This window comes from Bubalus bubalis, chromosome X (genome assembly GCF_019923935.1).
Source record: "Bubalus bubalis isolate 160015118507 breed Murrah chromosome X, NDDB_SH_1, whole genome shotgun sequence".
In the NCBI taxonomy this organism is placed as follows: Eukaryota; Metazoa; Chordata; class Mammalia; order Artiodactyla; family Bovidae; genus Bubalus; species Bubalus bubalis.
Genome location: NC_059181.1, coordinates 88,265,672 through 88,282,889, shown reverse-complemented (window position 1 = coordinate 88,282,889; position 17,218 = coordinate 88,265,672). Strand labels below are relative to the sequence as shown.

General features: G+C 43.9%; 2 protein-coding genes across 3 annotated transcripts in view; one reads left to right on the top strand and one right to left on the bottom strand.

Annotated features, from left to right (window-relative positions):
- The window catches only part of LOC102400924 (nuclear RNA export factor 3), a 108,243-nt gene that overhangs the window by 64,758 nt on the left and 26,267 nt on the right, over positions 1 to 17,218 (top strand). The window lies entirely within an intron of this gene.
- On the bottom strand, positions 8,443 to 16,895 carry LOC102400599 (nuclear RNA export factor 3-like). Its single transcript, XM_044936492.2, is given in 19 exon segments — positions 8,443 to 8,772; positions 9,316 to 9,388; positions 9,911 to 9,953; positions 10,050 to 10,165; positions 10,272 to 10,330; positions 10,451 to 10,558; positions 10,698 to 10,753; positions 10,836 to 10,904; positions 11,268 to 11,304; positions 11,918 to 12,015; positions 12,162 to 12,205; positions 12,208 to 12,265; positions 12,373 to 12,484; positions 12,802 to 12,881; positions 12,994 to 13,096; positions 13,183 to 13,269; positions 13,873 to 14,025; positions 14,236 to 14,392; positions 16,892 to 16,895. Coding segments are annotated over 19 exon segments (1,755 nt in total). The 3' UTR covers positions 8,443 to 8,474.

Genomic DNA, 17,218 nt, shown 5'->3' with positions numbered 1-17,218 from the left:
TCAGAATGTTCTAATTGGCCTTTTCTTTTTCATAATCTTGCTACTACAAGTAGATAAACTTTGTTAGTTATATAAGTTGTATATTTTCCCCAATGTGTAACTTTTCATTTTACTTTGCTTATGAGATTTTTCACCATGCAATTTTTAATGGAATCCTAACCCCAGGGATGGCCACTAACACCCATCTTGTTTCCTGTGGGCATTTCCAGGTACGCAGGTCTGCAGATAAGACAGAGGCTGAGATGCAGATAAGGAATTGGACTGACAGTTCCTGGCAGATAGTACACACACAGTACACATAATACCTCAGTGAGAAGCAGGATAGAAACTACACGCATATCCTGTTAGTCTTTTTACACACGTCTGAATTTTCAAAGAAAGTTAAGGTCCCGTTGTACCTACATTTGTCTTTTGGGAAACTTTTTACTTTGAAAAAATGGTGTCTTTTCGTTGAGGGAGAGAAAGAAAAATATTTAGAAAAATGGAGAGTGCTGCCACCTGGTGAACAGAGTCAGAACTGCAGGTGTGAATGTCTGAACTGGGGGTTGGCAAAGGATGGGGGATGGAAAGAGCCGTGGTATTGGTGTGGAATTGAACGGATTCCCTCCCACAGGCCAAGATTTCTAGACTTCACACCGGCAGCAATCCTTCTGTGTTTATGCCCATGCTGGGATCTTCAAGCCCGGGGACTGGAAATCCAGCCTTCTCGTGAATTGAGTAGAAAGCTGCATGAATTAGTGTATGGATAATTGATATAAACAATTCGAGACAAAAAACAGATATAAATACACACACATACAGAAAACTGTCAAATACATTGTTTTCAATGCCTTCTGAAACAATGAATATATGAATGTTGTATCTTTATCAGGGTGCAATTTTTTGTATTTTCAACATTTTATTCAGTAAATTACATATTGAAAACACCCTAGAAATGCAACGTTATAAAATAAAAATATCCTCTATCTTTGACAATGCATATTCACCAAATAATCATGAAAGAGATCTGTTTAATACCTAAGTCAATGAATGTATTTCTACACTATTATTTTGTGACTCAGCTGTTGATAAACCTGTTTTACAAAACTTTCTCTTAAAATGTTAAGTCACCAATTAATACTTCTCTTTGTTTAACACATATGAAAAAAATAGAGACATGGGTTTCTCTTAACTTCTTGGTGCCTACTTTCCAGATTTTTCTCTGCATGTAATGCACTAACATATTTAATCACACTCATACACTCATGCTGATATATATTCTTTGCCAAAAAAAAGCATCATATTTTTGGCACATCATGACAATCCTGTTCACTTAATATGATTTAGTTCTTACTTATTTACATAGTTTTTTTTTTCTTTTCAAGTGTTTTTGTGTGCTCTGGATATCATTGACCTACTCTATAGTTTAAGAAATCTATATGTGAATGTAACTTCCTTGGAAGAAAAGTTATGACCAACCTAGATAGCATATTGAAAAGCAGAGACATTACTTTGCCAACAAAGGTCTGTCTAGTCAAGGCTACAGTTTTTCCAGTGGTCATGTATGGATTTGAGAGTTGGACTGTGAAGAAAGCTGAGCGCTGAAGAATTGATGCTTTTGAACTGTGGTGTTGAAGAAGACTCTTGAGAGTCCCTTGGACTGCAAGGAGATCCAATCAGTCCATTCTGAAGGAGATCAGCCCTGGGATTTCTTTGGAAGGAATGATGCTAAAGCTGAAACTCCAGTACTTTGGCCACCTCATGCGAAGAGTTGACTCATTGGAAAAGACTCTGATGCTGAGAGGGATTGGGGGCAGGAGGAAAAGGGGACGACAGAGGATAAGATGGCTGGATGGCATCACTGACTCAATGGATGTGAGTCTGAGTGAACTCCGGGAGTTGGTGATGGACAGGAGGCCTGGCGTGCTGCAATTCACGGGGTCGCAGAGTCAGACACAACTGAGTGAATGAACTGAACTGAACTGAATATCCTCTAGGTGTTTGCTGCTGCTGCTAAGTCACTACAGTCGTGTCCGACTCTGTGTGACCCCATAGACGGAAGCCCACCAGGCTCCCCTGTCCCTGGGATTCTCCAGGCAAGATCACTGGAGTGGGTTGCCATTTCCTTCTCCAATGCATGAAAGTGAAAAGTGAAAGTGAAGTCGCTCAGTCGTGTCCGACTCTTAGCGACCCCATGGACTGCAGCCTACCACGCTCCTCTGTCCATGGGATTTTCCAGGAAAGAGTACTGGAGTGGGGTGCCATTGCCTTCTCCAGGTGTTCACACATCTTTTAATGTTGTTATGCAGAGGGTATCCAATACTTTGTAATGAGTTTTAGTGTTTTGCATGTTCTTCACATTGTTTTGAAAAGAACAACTGAATAATGATGCTTCCTGGGATGTCGAATGTCAGTTAAAGTATAAAATGGGAAATGCTGAATCATTTTTGTAACTCCCGTTTATGAATCCTGAAGTAGTAGTTAATAATGCTGTTTCCTAGGTCATGTTACTTAACTTTTACATTCTGTTCCCTGAAATGAACTGAGCAAGGTAGCAGGATAGAAGATTAATCTATAGGAATCTATTGCATTCCATTACACTAATAAAGAAATATCAGAAAGAGATTGTAAAAAACAAAAACAAACAGCAATCCCATTTAAAATGCCATCAAAAATACCTAAGAATAAACTTAACCAAGACATAAAAACTCTAAAACCTTGATAAAATAATTGGAAGAAAATTCAAAGAATTTAAAAGATATCCCATGATCTTAGATCAGAACACTTAATATTATAAACATGTATATACCTCCCAAAGATATCAACAGATTTAATGCAATCCTTATAAAAAAAAAAAAAACCTATTACATTTTCACAGAACTAGAACAAATATTTCAAAAATTTATATGGAACTACAAAAAGACCCAGAATTACCAAAGCAATCCTGAGTTAAGGAACAAAGCTTGAGGCATAACCCTCCCAGACTTCAGGCTGTACTAGGAAACTACAGTCCTCAAAGCAACTTGATACTGGAATAAAAGCAGACATATGTATCAATGGCAGAGTAGAGAGTCCAGACATAATCCCACGAGTGTGTGCCTGCGTGCGAAGTCACTTTAGTCGTGTCTGACTCTTTGCAACCCCATGGAATGTAGCCCACCAGGCTCCTCTGCCCATGGATTCTCCAGGCAAGAATACTGGAGTGGGTTGCCATGCCCTCTTCCAGGGCATCTTCCTGACCCGGGGATGGAACCCACATCTCCTGCATTGCAGGAGGATTCTTCACCTCTAGTGCCACCTGGGAAGCCCAAACCCATGCACCTATGGTCAATTAATCTTCAACAAAGGAGGCAAGAATGTACAATGGAGAAAAGACAGTCTCTCCAACAAGTGGTGCTGGGAAAACTGGACAGCTACATGTAAATCAGTGAAATTAGAACACCCCCTCGCACCATATACAAAAATAAACTCAAAATAGTTTAAAGACCTAAATATAAACTCTTAGAATTCTGAGAACAGAAGCAATAAACACTCTGACAAAACAATCATAGCAATATCTTCTTAGATCAGTCTCCCAAGGCAAAATAAATTAAAACGAAGATAAACAAATGGAACCTAACTAAACCCAAAAGGGTTTGCACAGCAAAGGAAGCCATCAGCAAAATGAAATGACAGCTTATGGGATGAGAGAAAAATATTTGAAATGTCGTGGCTGTCAAGAATTTAATATCCAAAATGCACAACTCTATAACAAAAGGTAAACAACACAATGAAAAAATGGGGAGAAGATCTAAATATTTTTCCAAAGAGATGCAGATCTCCAAGAGGAACTGCAAAAGAGGCTCAACATAAGTAAATATTAGGGAAATGCAAATCAGAACCACAATGAGCTTATGCCTCACATGGGTCAGACTGGCTATCATCAAAAAGTCTACAAATAAAAAGTTCTGGAGAGGGTGTGGAGAAAAGGGACCTTGAAACACTGTGGGTGGGAATTAAATTGGTGCAGCCACTATGGAGATTGGTATGGAAGTACTTGGGAAAGCTACAAATATAGCTACCATAGGATCCAGCATTTCCACTTCTGGGAACATAGCCAGAAGAAAAGAAAACTGTCATTCATAGCAGCACCATTTACAGTAATCCAGACACTCAAACAACACAAGTACCCATCAACAGATGACTAGCTTAAGAAGATGTGATATGATACACACACACACACACACACACAGTCACACAGTGGACCATCACTCAGCCATAAAAGGATGAAATATTACCATTTGCAGCAACATAGACAGACCTAGTGAATATTATAGTTAGTTAAGTCAGTCAGAAAGAGAAAGTAACTATTATATGATATTTATATGTTGAATCTTAAACATAACATAAATGAATCTATATTCAGTACAGAAACAGACTCACAGACAGACAAACTGAGCTTATGATTACCAAAAGGGATAGGGAGTGGAGAGGGACAGGAATTAATTAACAGGAATTTGGGGTTAACAGACACAAACTTTTATCACAAAAAGGGTAACCAATAAGGAATTACAGTAAGGTACAGACATTATACTGATTAATTTATAATAATATATGGACAATAATCTGAAATACATATATATATCCAAATTGCTTTACTGTACACCTGAAAATAATGCTCTACATCAGCTACATCTCAATTTAAAAAATTCACACACATCTGTGTCTCTTTTGCTGTCTCGCATACAGGGTTGTTACCATCTTTCTAAATTCCATATATATGCATTAGTATACTGTATTGGTGTTTTTCTTTCTGGCTTACTTCACTCTGTATAATAGGCTTAGTCTTTTGGACTCTGTGGGAGAGAGGGGGGGATGATTTGGGAGAATGGCATTAAACCATGTATAATATCATATAAGAAACGAATCGCCAGTCCAGGTTCAATGCTGGATACAGGAAGCTTGGGGCTGGTGTACTGGGATGATCCAGAGGAATGGTATGGGGAGGGAGGTGGGAGGGGGGGTTCAGGATGGGGAACACGTGTACACCCATGGCGGATGCATGTTGATGTGTGGCAAAACCAATACAATTCTGTAAAGAAAAAACATTAAAAAATCACACGCAAAAAAACTCTCTTTCTCACTGTTTGTGAGTGCATATTGGCCTTGAAAAGAGTAGGGCTGAATGAGATAAAATGTAAAACAGGTTTCATATAGTAGTTGAACATGTTACTATCCTACAATCCAGGTCCTCTTTCCAAAGAGTAACAGCTTGTGCTGCCTCCTGGGTTCAGTTCAGCACCTCAGGAATCAGGCAATCACTGTGGCCCCCACACCCATTCCTCCTGGCCCAGGGAGTAGGACTTCGTCCCCATTATCATCTTCATGTCCAGTGGGGAGCATGACACAACCTAGATTCTACATCAGGTGAATTTTCCACGATCAGTCTTTAAGCCCTGGAAATCCATCATCTAAAATGGAGCTGCTGGTTTGGCCTGTGCAGAGGGCAAAGGGTAAGCATCTGACCCTGGAAATTTTACATTCTCTGTCAGCCTGAGGCTAACCATCTGTAAAACGGGACTGCGGGCGCCTACTTCTAGACTTGTTAGAAGAAAAGGAGAAAACCTCAGAGAACGGCTCATATACAACGGGACTTTGAGATGTATTACTCCTGGCCCACCTTGCATCTTGTGTGTGCATGCTAAGTCGCTTCAGCTGTGTCTATCTCTATGCAACGCTATGGACTGCAGCCCACCAGGCTCCGTTGTCCATGGGATTCTCCAGGCAAGAATACTGGGTGGGTTGCCATTTCTTTCTCAAGGGGATCTTCCTGACCCAGGGATTGAACCTGCTCTCTTATGTCTATCTGCATTGGGAAGCAGGTTCTTTACCACTAGCACCACCTCAGAACATTTCTGCCTATGTCCTCTTAAATAGGAGATTTGAAAAAGTATCTGGAAATGTAGCATCAAGTAAACGTTGGTTCCGTCTCATCAATTCCTATTTCCTCACACTTTCTGGTGTCATTTTTCAAATTCTAGTTTGACCAGAAGTAACTTCTTATTGAACCCCCAAGGAAGGATTAGTACAGGAGAGCAGAGAATAGGCACAGGTCAGCTAGACAGAACTCATCGAGTAAATCTCCAGTTCCAGAGTCATCAACTGACCACAGGACCTGGGCTGAGTCCCTTACCTGTGTTGGCCTCAGTCCTAACGCCTAAGTACACTCACTATAGAAACAGAGGTGATGGGCAGAGCCTTTTCAGTCAGAAGACCAGGATTTGATGCTGTGAACCATTATGTGCTGAATGATTTACCTTGATAAATTAGTAATTTATCTAATATGTGTGCTTGGTATCTTTTATCATTTTTATGGGTTTTTTTTTCAGTTTTATGTGTACTATTATTTTTCTTACTACTCAGCCAAAATATGAATGGTGGAGGTGGTAATCAGCAAGAAGTTAGGGATGAACCCAACTGAGAGTGGAGTACATAGGAAGTGAAGATTGTGGAGTTGAGGGATGCAGACAAGCATTGGGTGCTTGGCCCTGTGCCAATCCTCTAACGACCCAGGGAAGATTCTTACCCAATAGCGTTCCTGGTTCTCAGCTGCAGACAGTGGTGACGTGGGGGCTACCAGGCAGGTGCCTAGCTGAAGCACTCTGCCCTGATCGGCTCCTCTCCACTGAAGGCCACCATAGCTGCCCTTCCATTGCCTTCTCCCAGCTCTTTGCTTCTGGGTATCAGAAAAAGTGCCCCTGTGGAAACTTCCAGACTGGATTCTTAAAGGGCTTCCACATGCAAATGATACTCTCTTTTCTCCAGTCCTCAAAAGTTGTTCTGCACACTAGGGAAGGGGACTCCGAGGTGAAGAAGGAAATGTCTTTCTCTCAGAGGTATGTCATCTCCACATATTTACCTGACATACTGTGCTTTTATAAGTAATGATCTTACACATTTCCTACACACAGCCTGATCACACACACACACACACACACACACACGTAGATATGCTGGCAATTCACTTTAATTCTAATTCATCTCCTCATGAAACTGAACATAATGAATTCTTTTCTTAGGTAATGAATGCATGTGCACATGTCTGTGCAGTATTATATTCATCAGTAGGGGCTTTTGAGGGAGTACCCCTTGAGCCTGTTATATCACAGGAGAGCCAAGTGACCATTTCTCTAGCCCATAGTCTAAAAGGGAGGCTGCTCCATTGTCCTCCAGAGAGGGCAAGGGACAGAACCTCACCCCAAGTTCCTGCTTATCTGGACAGGCGACAGAAGCTATAAGAGGAGCAGCTCTGTCATCTGTGAAATGGGACTCATCTCTAACACAGAGCTGTCCTGAGGAGTGAGTGAGAAAGCCTGGGGCTAAGGCAGGCACTGTCATTTCTCATGGTTCTCCTAATGAGAAAGTAGATATCATTAGAAAGGAAGCCAAGTCTCTCTGATATGGCTGGAGTTCAAAGTTCTAAAGAGAGAAGGAACTCTAATCTCTTGGGAGACTCAGAAGCTCCTAAGAGGTACCCAACATCATATCTGTGAGCAGACTCTGATCCAGTCCCCATGCTGGGAAGACAGGCTTGCCTTTGACTCACCTGGTGATTTCAGTGAGAGATGGCAACAGGGCAGTAAGCTGTGGTGTTGCCTAACTGCTGCTCCTGAACTGCTCCTTATGTTAACACATTGATAGGAAAATTTTGGACCTGTCTCCCATTCAACACTGCAGGGGGTATCAGATCATGCAACATCCAGCCATGTCACACCAGAATTTCCAATATCTGCTGCCTCCATGTGGGACAAAAAACTAAAACTACTACCATTCTACTGAAATACAATGGTCCATTCTTTCATTCACTAATAACTCAATATATATTGGGCTTAAAATTTACACTGTTCCATTTGAAATATCTCTTTACTCTGCAGTAGAAATAAAAGGTTAAGAACGAAAATGAGTACATGGGAAAATTTTAGGATAAAAAATGAGATGGGATGGTTCCTTCACATTAACTTTTAATCTTACTCAAGTTTCAAGGCATTGAAGATTAAGTAATCAATCCTTGGACTTCACTTCCCCATCCAGCCACATGCCTCTCTTTCTCTTCGTTTCTGCCTCTGGTTTCCTTTTCTCTCTCTCACGATGAGATCTCATTTTCTGTAGATAAATACACACACACACACACACACACACACACATATATATATATATATATGCACAAATATGCATATACCTACATAAGCAAACTTCAAGGAAGACATATTGAAGATGAAAACATTAAAGGGGTATCTTTGGGTGGTATGTTGTGGAACAATGATTCTCCCTGCTCCCCACTGGACATCTACTGTGACATACAGAGTGGAATGAACCTCAGGCCCAGTGTATCAAGATAAAAGTGCCTGAAAACCCAACTGTCTGTACAGACAGGCGCAGGATTCACCAAACTCACAAAAATGATTCAAGCCTGCTCAAAACAACTAGTAGCTTACTATGTACTAAAAATGAAATGTTCAGGGTAGAAATAACTGAAATAAACAAGGAAAACAATTTACATTCAGGTTCCCATTAATCACTCGTCCACTCCTCCCAGCTCCCTCCCAACTCAAAGCAAACCCAGAAGTCACTTCTGAGACTATTGGAGGTGATTCCACACTGGGAGGAGAAAGCCCACACCATTTCCTGCTACTCAGGGGAGAGGCGGAACATGAACGTGGTCGACAGTGTAGGCACTGGGATGGAGAATGCAGACGCTGAGCTTCACTGGGACTGGCTTCCCTTACAAACAGCTCTTCATTCACTATACAAAGACTGGAGGAAAAATGCACATGTGGACAATTTATGGATGGACCACCTGCACCCCAATCCTGACTGCTCCACACTAACACTCAGCAACTAGATCCCTTCCATACCCTCCTGTGTCTGTGCCCAGGCTCCTTAACTGGTTCCTCTGCGCCTCGCACAGAGCTCACCTTCAGAGAGATTGTCTACCAGCTTCACTCAATGGACAGTCTGTTCCCCAACCCAGGGACAACTTCACATTTACCCTGAACAGTAACTCAGTACATTATAGTACAGGAGTGTACAGTCTGATCCCCATTTTCAGAAGAAGACAGAGTCACAGACAGATCATGTGACTTGACCAAGGTCACACAGAGAGTGAGCACTGGGTCAAGGAGAGAACCCATGTGCTGATTCCAGAGCCCATGCTCTTCCTAACCACTAGGCTAGACTGGTCCTTGGATCTCCCTGCTGGCTTTCCACAATACTGAGTCAGCCTAAGATCTGCATCCACATGCCCAGGACCCTGAGCCCAGGCTGGATGGGCCATCCCGCCCACAACATGGCTCTCACCTGGAAGAGCTGGTGGGAGTAGTGATGAAGGTCTGGGTGAAGGCACGCACACAGCCCTGAGAACTTCCTTCCACTTCAACAACAAACAATAAGCAAGAGTACCCCCTTAGAGCCCCACATGTTTACAGGCTCCCATGTCATTCCTGAGTCCGGGTCTGACTTGACACTCATGCTGACGGGACAGCTGTTCACGTGGGGAGTTGGGTGTCAGGAATGGGGAGGGCAACTGTTGGAGATGTCTGCTCCCAGTGACATGCCCCCATGACAACCACTTCACAAGTTCATGGGATGCATTTTTCTCAGTTGCTGAAGAGATGGATATTATGAGGAAACTGTGAGGTTAAGTAGTAGCCCAGGTTCTCAGTGTAAGGATCTGGTATGGGAGCCACCAAACTCCACAGCCTGTGTCCCTAGTGCCCAGGGTGGGCAGGGCAGACATGGATGCAGTTCAGACCTAGGTTGTCTGTGGGAAGACTGAGGGCTGGGGAGGGGAGGGCAGGGGAGGGAATCTGGAAGGAAGAGTTCTGGTGGGAGGGAGCCTGACCAGGCGAGAGAGCAGTGCGGCATCTGGGGGGAGCAGGCTACACACACTCACCTTCCTTGAACACCCCACTGACAGAGAAGCAGAACATCGTTTCCTGATAAGGAAGAGACCAGGTACTCAGTCACCCCTCATCCTCTTTCCCAGCTGCGCCTTTCTGCCCCTCACCACCAAGCGAGGAGCAGGTGCTCACCGTGTGGAAACACATGTCCACCTCAAAGGAGCTGAAGTCATGCTGAGTTTTGGGTAATGCACAGAGGGCACGCATAATGTCATGTTTTGTGTGTTTCAGCATCTGGACACGCAGGTCTGTGGGGGAGGGGAAAAAAGGGAAAGTCAGGGCAGCCACACCATGGACCCTATGATTGGCCCCCTTACCACCCTTTCCGGCCCAATCTTCCCACCACACACTCACTGGGGTCCTTGAGCGTCTTCATATTCCTGTTGTCCAAGAAGTATGCACACGTGCTGCTTCTAGGACACACAGAGGAACAGTGGGTGGTGGTCTGGCCAGCATAGGTGTCAGAAGGAGCTGGCCTGCATCTGCTGGGGAACCACATGGCCTGGGGGAGGAGTCTAGGCTGTGATACTCACAAGCCTGAGTCCTTGGAGTGGAATGGAATGGTCAGGAAGAAGCAGGCCTCCTCATGATAAAACCCCAGCAGTCCCTGGCGATCTCCATAGTCATGGATCAAGTAATAGCTGAGGGAAGAAGTGAGGAGAGTCTCTCTCTGGGGTCTGAAGCTCAAAGAAGACTTGAAAACTCCCATGAGCAGACCTGAGCTTGGGTGGCCTCCCCTGTCCTGGCCCTCCCCTTGTTCAGATTCCCAGGGGGACTTACTGCTGCAAGAATTGCAGGATTTGACTGTTCACCTGATCAGATCCAAAGAAACTTCCCTGGAATTAAAACAGTCCTCAGGACAAGGGCTGACACACCCTCTTGTACCACCTGGAACCCTGCTGGATCCTCTGTGCTCACCTTGTACATTGGTAAGCGCTTGGGGGCTTCCACAGCACATTTAGAACCTGAGAGTGTCTCCTGGCCATCCTAGGGGAGGGAAGAGGAAGTCAGCAGTGCAGTCCAGGATGTGGTGCTGGATGGTCATGGAAAAGGATGGGCCCAGGATGGGTTGGGGATCAGAGGTCAGGGAAGAAAGTGTCCCAGGAAATGCCAGTGGTAGGAGTACATTTTCAGTCACCTCCATGGTTTACCTGAAGCCTGTGGCAAACATGCTAAAGAAGATCAAGAGCCTTTTCAGGTGCCCACAGAGAATGGTACGCCCCCCTCCCCCAGGACATTTAAGGGTCAAGTTCAAAAATGGAACTTGAATGGGTCCTAATAGGTTTCCGAGTAGTTTGTGGGCACTGTCAGTGCTCTTTAGAGGAGTCTGTGATCAAGGAATGCACTTACCAAGCTTTTTAACCTGGGGAACAATTCCAGGATGGTGCTGTCAAAATTAAGACAAAAGAGAAAATCAGTGAAACTGTGGACATGACCTTTCTCATTGGAGCAAGTCACTTACATCATCACAGCCCTGTGTGCCCCCCACAGAGCCCAGTATCCTAGCATTCCAGGGCTCTGAGGTCATCTCACCCATGTCACAAATCCATGGACTGACTCAGAGAGAGACTGTTTATTCCATTCCTTCCTACCACCTCCTCTTTCATCTCCTTCCATGGGTAGCTCCCAGCCAGACTGTTCTGACTCCCTTCTTTGGTTCCACAAGGGCCAGCACTTCAAATCCAGTCTGCAGGCCTTCTTCCCCTCCCTCCCTCCCTCCCTCCCTTCCTTCCTTCAGGGCCCAGGGAAGGCTGTGGAGAGAAGAGGATATGGGGAGAGAGCCTGGTGCTTTGCTGCCTCAATGGGGGTCCAGCACTCTTTCAAAAAGTCAGAACACACCATAGGGATGTCCTCAGGCCCAGGATGCTGTGGCAGGGAGGTGACTGAGGTGGGGCTCAGGAGGTAGGGAGGGAGATGGAAGGGGATGAATATGGAGTGGACGGAGGAGGGGAGAGGTGAGACATAGGGGTGTAGAGACAAGGCAGAGGAAGACCTCATACTAGTTATCACGGAAAGCGGTGCACATAGTATTTCTGTCTGCATACATCCCTTCTGGTTCCAGCTGCTGACTGTTGTCCATCTCCCCTGAAGCCTTCACCTGGAATTATGGGAATACCCACATGGACCAGATGGCTCTGCACCCACACCCTTCCTTTCCCTACAAATCCACTTCCACTCATCTGTCGCCACCCCATGAGCCCTCCCATGTTTCTTTCAAAGGAGGATCTGGGTGCCCCACCTCACCTCAGTGTTGGAGAGGTTCAAGTTTTTGGTGGAAGCATTCTCTATAGGGTGGACAGGCCATGCACCAGGTAGGGCTTCTTGTTGCTCAGGTCCAAGGACAAAAGCTATGATGAGAAAAGAGAGTGAGGATCCCAAAGGGGATAACTGAGACAAATCTGCTTTTTCTACCTGATCTATCTGACCACCCACACCATCAGCCCCAAAATTGGGCCTAGGTCCTCAAGTTGGGCATGATTGCTGAATGGATGTGCAGGGAAGCAGCCATGCCATTTCTACAGTTCTGTGTCATTCCAATATGACAGGTTATCAAGTCTCCAGGAAGCCACGATGAGGGAGACAGGCTGAGAGGGTCCACGCTGGTGTACTTACAGCACCAACTGTGATACCCCATGATACCATCTCTGAGGGCTCTACCCAGACAGACCCTCTACTCTCACCTCCCCTACAATTACTGCTGTAGCCATACCAGGGCCAAAGCAGAGTCTCTGGATGTCAAGAGATTGCTGGCAGGCATCCTATGGTTTGTTCATGGTCAGCTGCAGAGTTAGGGATGGGGTTCAGTGGCTCTGAGTCTGAGGGTGAGCTGGGGAAGAGGACTGTCTGGGTATAAGTGCACAGCTTGTGCTAAGTCTGCATTACCTTTATCTGTCCCACCTTTTCAGACTTCAGTGCCTTCTGCACAGACTGGGGTGTGTCACAGGGTTCGACAAAGATAGATATCTGTAGAGAACACAAGAGGGGCTGGGTAAGCTTCAGGAAATCTGTGCATGGGATCAAGCAAGACCATGCCCCTCCCCTGCCCTCTTATCCTTAGTTAGACCCTGACACACACTCTTTCATTATCCTCACTGAAAATCTTGCTGTTGACATTCTTCCATGCACAGGCAATGTTGACATTCTCTACAAAGAACTGGGCTTGCATTTTCTCAGAGTGACAGGAGAAACAGAACATGAGACCAGATTGAATTCCCTGTGCCTGCCACCTACCCCGTTTCCTTTCATTGCCTCCATGCCCTCTCTTACTTTGACTAGAATGAAGGGCACACTGAATTGCTTCAGAATGCAATTAAGCAGCCACTTCTCATCATATTTTATACCAAAGGGAATGTAGGAGCCAAAGAACAAATGGGAAACAAAATTGATATAATAGAATCCAAGGTTAAGGTAAGACCCAATTGTGTCTTGCTTTAGGACATTTTATCAGGCTTTAAATCATTTTTGAAAATAGGACAATATCTGTTATCACTGACTTTGGCACCAGACATGGATTTTCTAGGTACCCCCTTTTTTTTCATTCAAATACTTTTCCTGAAAAAATCAAGTTAGTATGTTTCACAGGTACTTCCTTTAATAAAGTTCCACACGAGGTACACCTTGCCGGCCCCTCTGACATAGACCCCAGAGACTCAACCGCCTCCTACACCCAGCTAGAGCCAAACACGTGATCTGGTGTGAAGTCCTCCATCTCCCTGGCAGTAGTTTCCTCCTTTGCTTTTAGATAAGGTCTCCCATGTTCCTCCTTGCAGCCAGTCTGTTTCCTTTCTGTTGCTTCTCTGAACTCATCCTTAGATGATCTAAGAAGATTCCTTGTGGTAATAAGATGGATTATGAACTCCACTGCCCCAGAAAAGTTCCCAGCATCTCTACACAAGTCCAACATGACTGTCTGTCATCTTCTACACATTAGGTCCATTTAGCCAGGACACTCACTATGATCTTGAACCAGTTCCCAAAGGTCTTATCCTGTCTGTTTCTCTCCATTCTTCTTTCTGGAGGCTTTTGCTTTGTCTCCATGTTAACATGCATTTGGTCTTGTTTCTGAAAACTACTTCTCTGATGATGGGGTGGAATGGCATATGGAGCACTGTGGGGAAGTGGAGAGAACAAAGTGGTCCATATAGGCTTGGAAAGTCTTCTCTACATTTTTCCAAATGATATTAGAGCTACAGTGAAGAATGCCCAAACATTAACCTCATCCCGCCATTTTTCACTCTGCCAGGTTGGAGAGAAGAATGACATATTTAACTACAAGGTTTTGGTTGGTACATGTCAGTCATGCTGACTGGTCACTTACTGTCTTGCTTGGTTGTCCATATGAGCATCACATGCTTCTGAATGTCTACCTTGGTGCTGCTGGGAAGTGTCCTGTTCAGACCAATATTTGTGTTGCCTTTGGTAAATACCCCAGCTTCGTGCTCTTCTTTGTAAAAGGTTCACTTTATCAGTATGCTCTAAAATCGTCAACAACAGGTCAATGGTCACAGTACCAGAAGAAGTCCTCAGTAAATATCATGGCTACTGAAGAAATATCATTGACTTTATAATCTGAACAGAAATGTATCACAATGCTAAAAATAAAGACTAAGAGACCTCACTGTGGCTCCATTTCTCAGGAAATGAGAGATAGGGATCAGTCACAGCTAAGAAGAAAACAGGCAATGGGGAAAGGGTCTGGATCTAGAGTGTAGTCTGGGATGTTAGACCCTGCTGTACTTGGTTCAGGCTAGGTGGCCTGTGACAAGTGGCTTTTCATCCCCAAGTCTCACTTTTCTGTTCTGCTCTAGGAGGACAAAAAACATACTCTTAAATCTACCATGGTGTGATGGTTCCAGGGTCAAAGTGACCTATCTCCCTGAAGGAAGAATTAGAGAAATGAAAGATAAGTCTGATGTAAAGATCAGGAATGTAGTCTGGAGAGATATAATATGGAGAATACCAAAAGAGAAGTATGGAGAATTACAGGTGATGTGAAGAGTATACCTAACACATGGCTAATGTGAGTCCCAGAGAGGAGAGGGTACAGTAGAGAAGAGGTATTTGAAGAGAATACAGTTGAGAAGTTTCCAAAAGTAACAAGACATCAACTCAGTAAGAATATTATTAAGAAAAAAGTATAATGGAGGAGAAACATTCTTACAAGAATTACATTCATTTCATCATCATGTAGCAAAAACTTGGAAATTTGTGACTAAATGTTTCAATCTAAAATATTATAGACTCTTTGGGGCAGAAGAAATATCATCCTTAGTAGAGGCACATAGCGGAGAAGGCAATGGCACCCCACTCCAGTACTCTTGCCTGGAAAACCCCATGGATGGAGGAGCCTGGTAGGCTGCAGTCCATGGGGTCGCTAAGAGTCGGACACGACTGAGCGACTTCACTTTCACTTTTTACTTCATGCATTGGAGAAGGAAATGGCAACCCACTCCAGTGTTCTTGCCTGGAGAATCCCAGGGACGGGGGAGCCTGGTGGGCTTCTGTCTATGGGGTCGCACAGAGTCGGACATGACTGAAGTGACTTAGCAGCAGCAGCAGAGGCACATAGACACTATAAAGAAAGACTAATGGCATTGTGAATATATAGGCAAATTTACATGAGTATTGGCTATAGAACACAATTGACATTTCCTCTGGGGATTTAAATATAGAGACAACGATAATGTGTGACAATAAATTTGGAGACAGTTTAGAAAATCAAAGTGTCTCACGTCCCATAATCCTCTGAGCAGTTTTAAAGAACTAATTAACTAACATTAGACTGTGAAAATGCAAACATGTCCATTGTAATCTGAAGAGTGAACACTACAAGAATAGCAAAAGAAAGTTTAACTAGATAGCCATGTGAAGTAATGATTTAATAGTTATAAAACATCAACTATATCAAAGGAAAGGCAAGGAAAGGAATGTAGAAGAGGTAAAAATAAATATACAGTAATATGATATACATAAACCAAATTATATGTATTTATATTAAAAGATTCAGGCTAAATACTCCAAATAGACATTTTATCAGACTGGTCAAGAAACCTCTCATCAAATACTCCAGAAAAGAGACACATGCAAAATTTAATCATCAGGAAAATTAGAACATAAAAAATGGCAAAATGTACACCTTTTCCACATTAACCTCAGAAAACTGGTAATAACCATATCAGTAAAAGCTACACTTTAAAGGGAAATTTCTTTATGATAACAGGTTCAATGCATTAAGAAGATAGTAATACAAATTCTAAATTTGTATGCCTCTTAAAGCCAGCATACAAAGCAAAAACTGACAGAAATAAATAATGGACAAATCCACAGTCACAGTGGGAAATTTTAACACATATCACTGAGTAACACATAAAATGGAGGACAAAATCTCAGCTAGAGGGGAGAGGATTTTAAAATACGACTTAAACAAATTTATTTAATTAACGTAGAACAATGCACATAAATACTCATCAAACATTCCAGAATAGTTCACATGCCCGGCAATAAAGCCTCAACAATCTTCTATGAACTAATACAATTTACCCTGACTAGTTAATGCAATATCCATTAGTAATGATGGGTTTTCTGCCCCTCCCCCACCTCTAGTATAAATCCAAAGAATATTAGTTTATATAATCCTACCCTCCACCTAGGTGACCCTCGCCACGCTCCAAACCCCAGACCTGAGAAGATAACATGACTCATGCCTTTTCCTTAGCCAGGGAAAAATTCAAGTCAGCAATGGCCATTTTCATTGGAAGGGAGGTTTACCACATGGAATCGAGGTGGGTGTGTCAGAGCCCACTTGGCCCATCTCCTCAAGAGACCGGAAAATAGTCAGTCTGGGCTCTCTCCCCCCTTTCCCTGAAGGACAGTCAAGTGGTTGTGAGGTCCTGTGGTTTGGGGTGTGGGAGGGCACCCAGAACCCTTCCTGCTTTGGGTGGATCTGAAGAGAAGGTCTCACACAGACCACTCACCCATAGGGTGGCCTGAAGGCAGAGATCTGTCACCACCGTCCTCACAGGCTGCCCTGGAAGAGAATCTGTGGGTCTGGAGCTGGAAGTTTGTAAAATATCAAAGAAGGCTGCTGAGGTAGGAGAGTGCAAGCCCCAGACCACTTTGTCACAGCCACACAAACAAGATGGCGTCCTAACAGGAAGTTCCTTCCCCAAGGTCATAGAGGAGGAGAGTCTTGGGGGCCAGAGGAGACTTAACTTCCTGTAATTACTGCCCTCTGAGTTTGCTACCAACCTAACATCCAGGGAACTCTTTCCAACGGTACCACCCCGGCAGAGGAGGCCAGT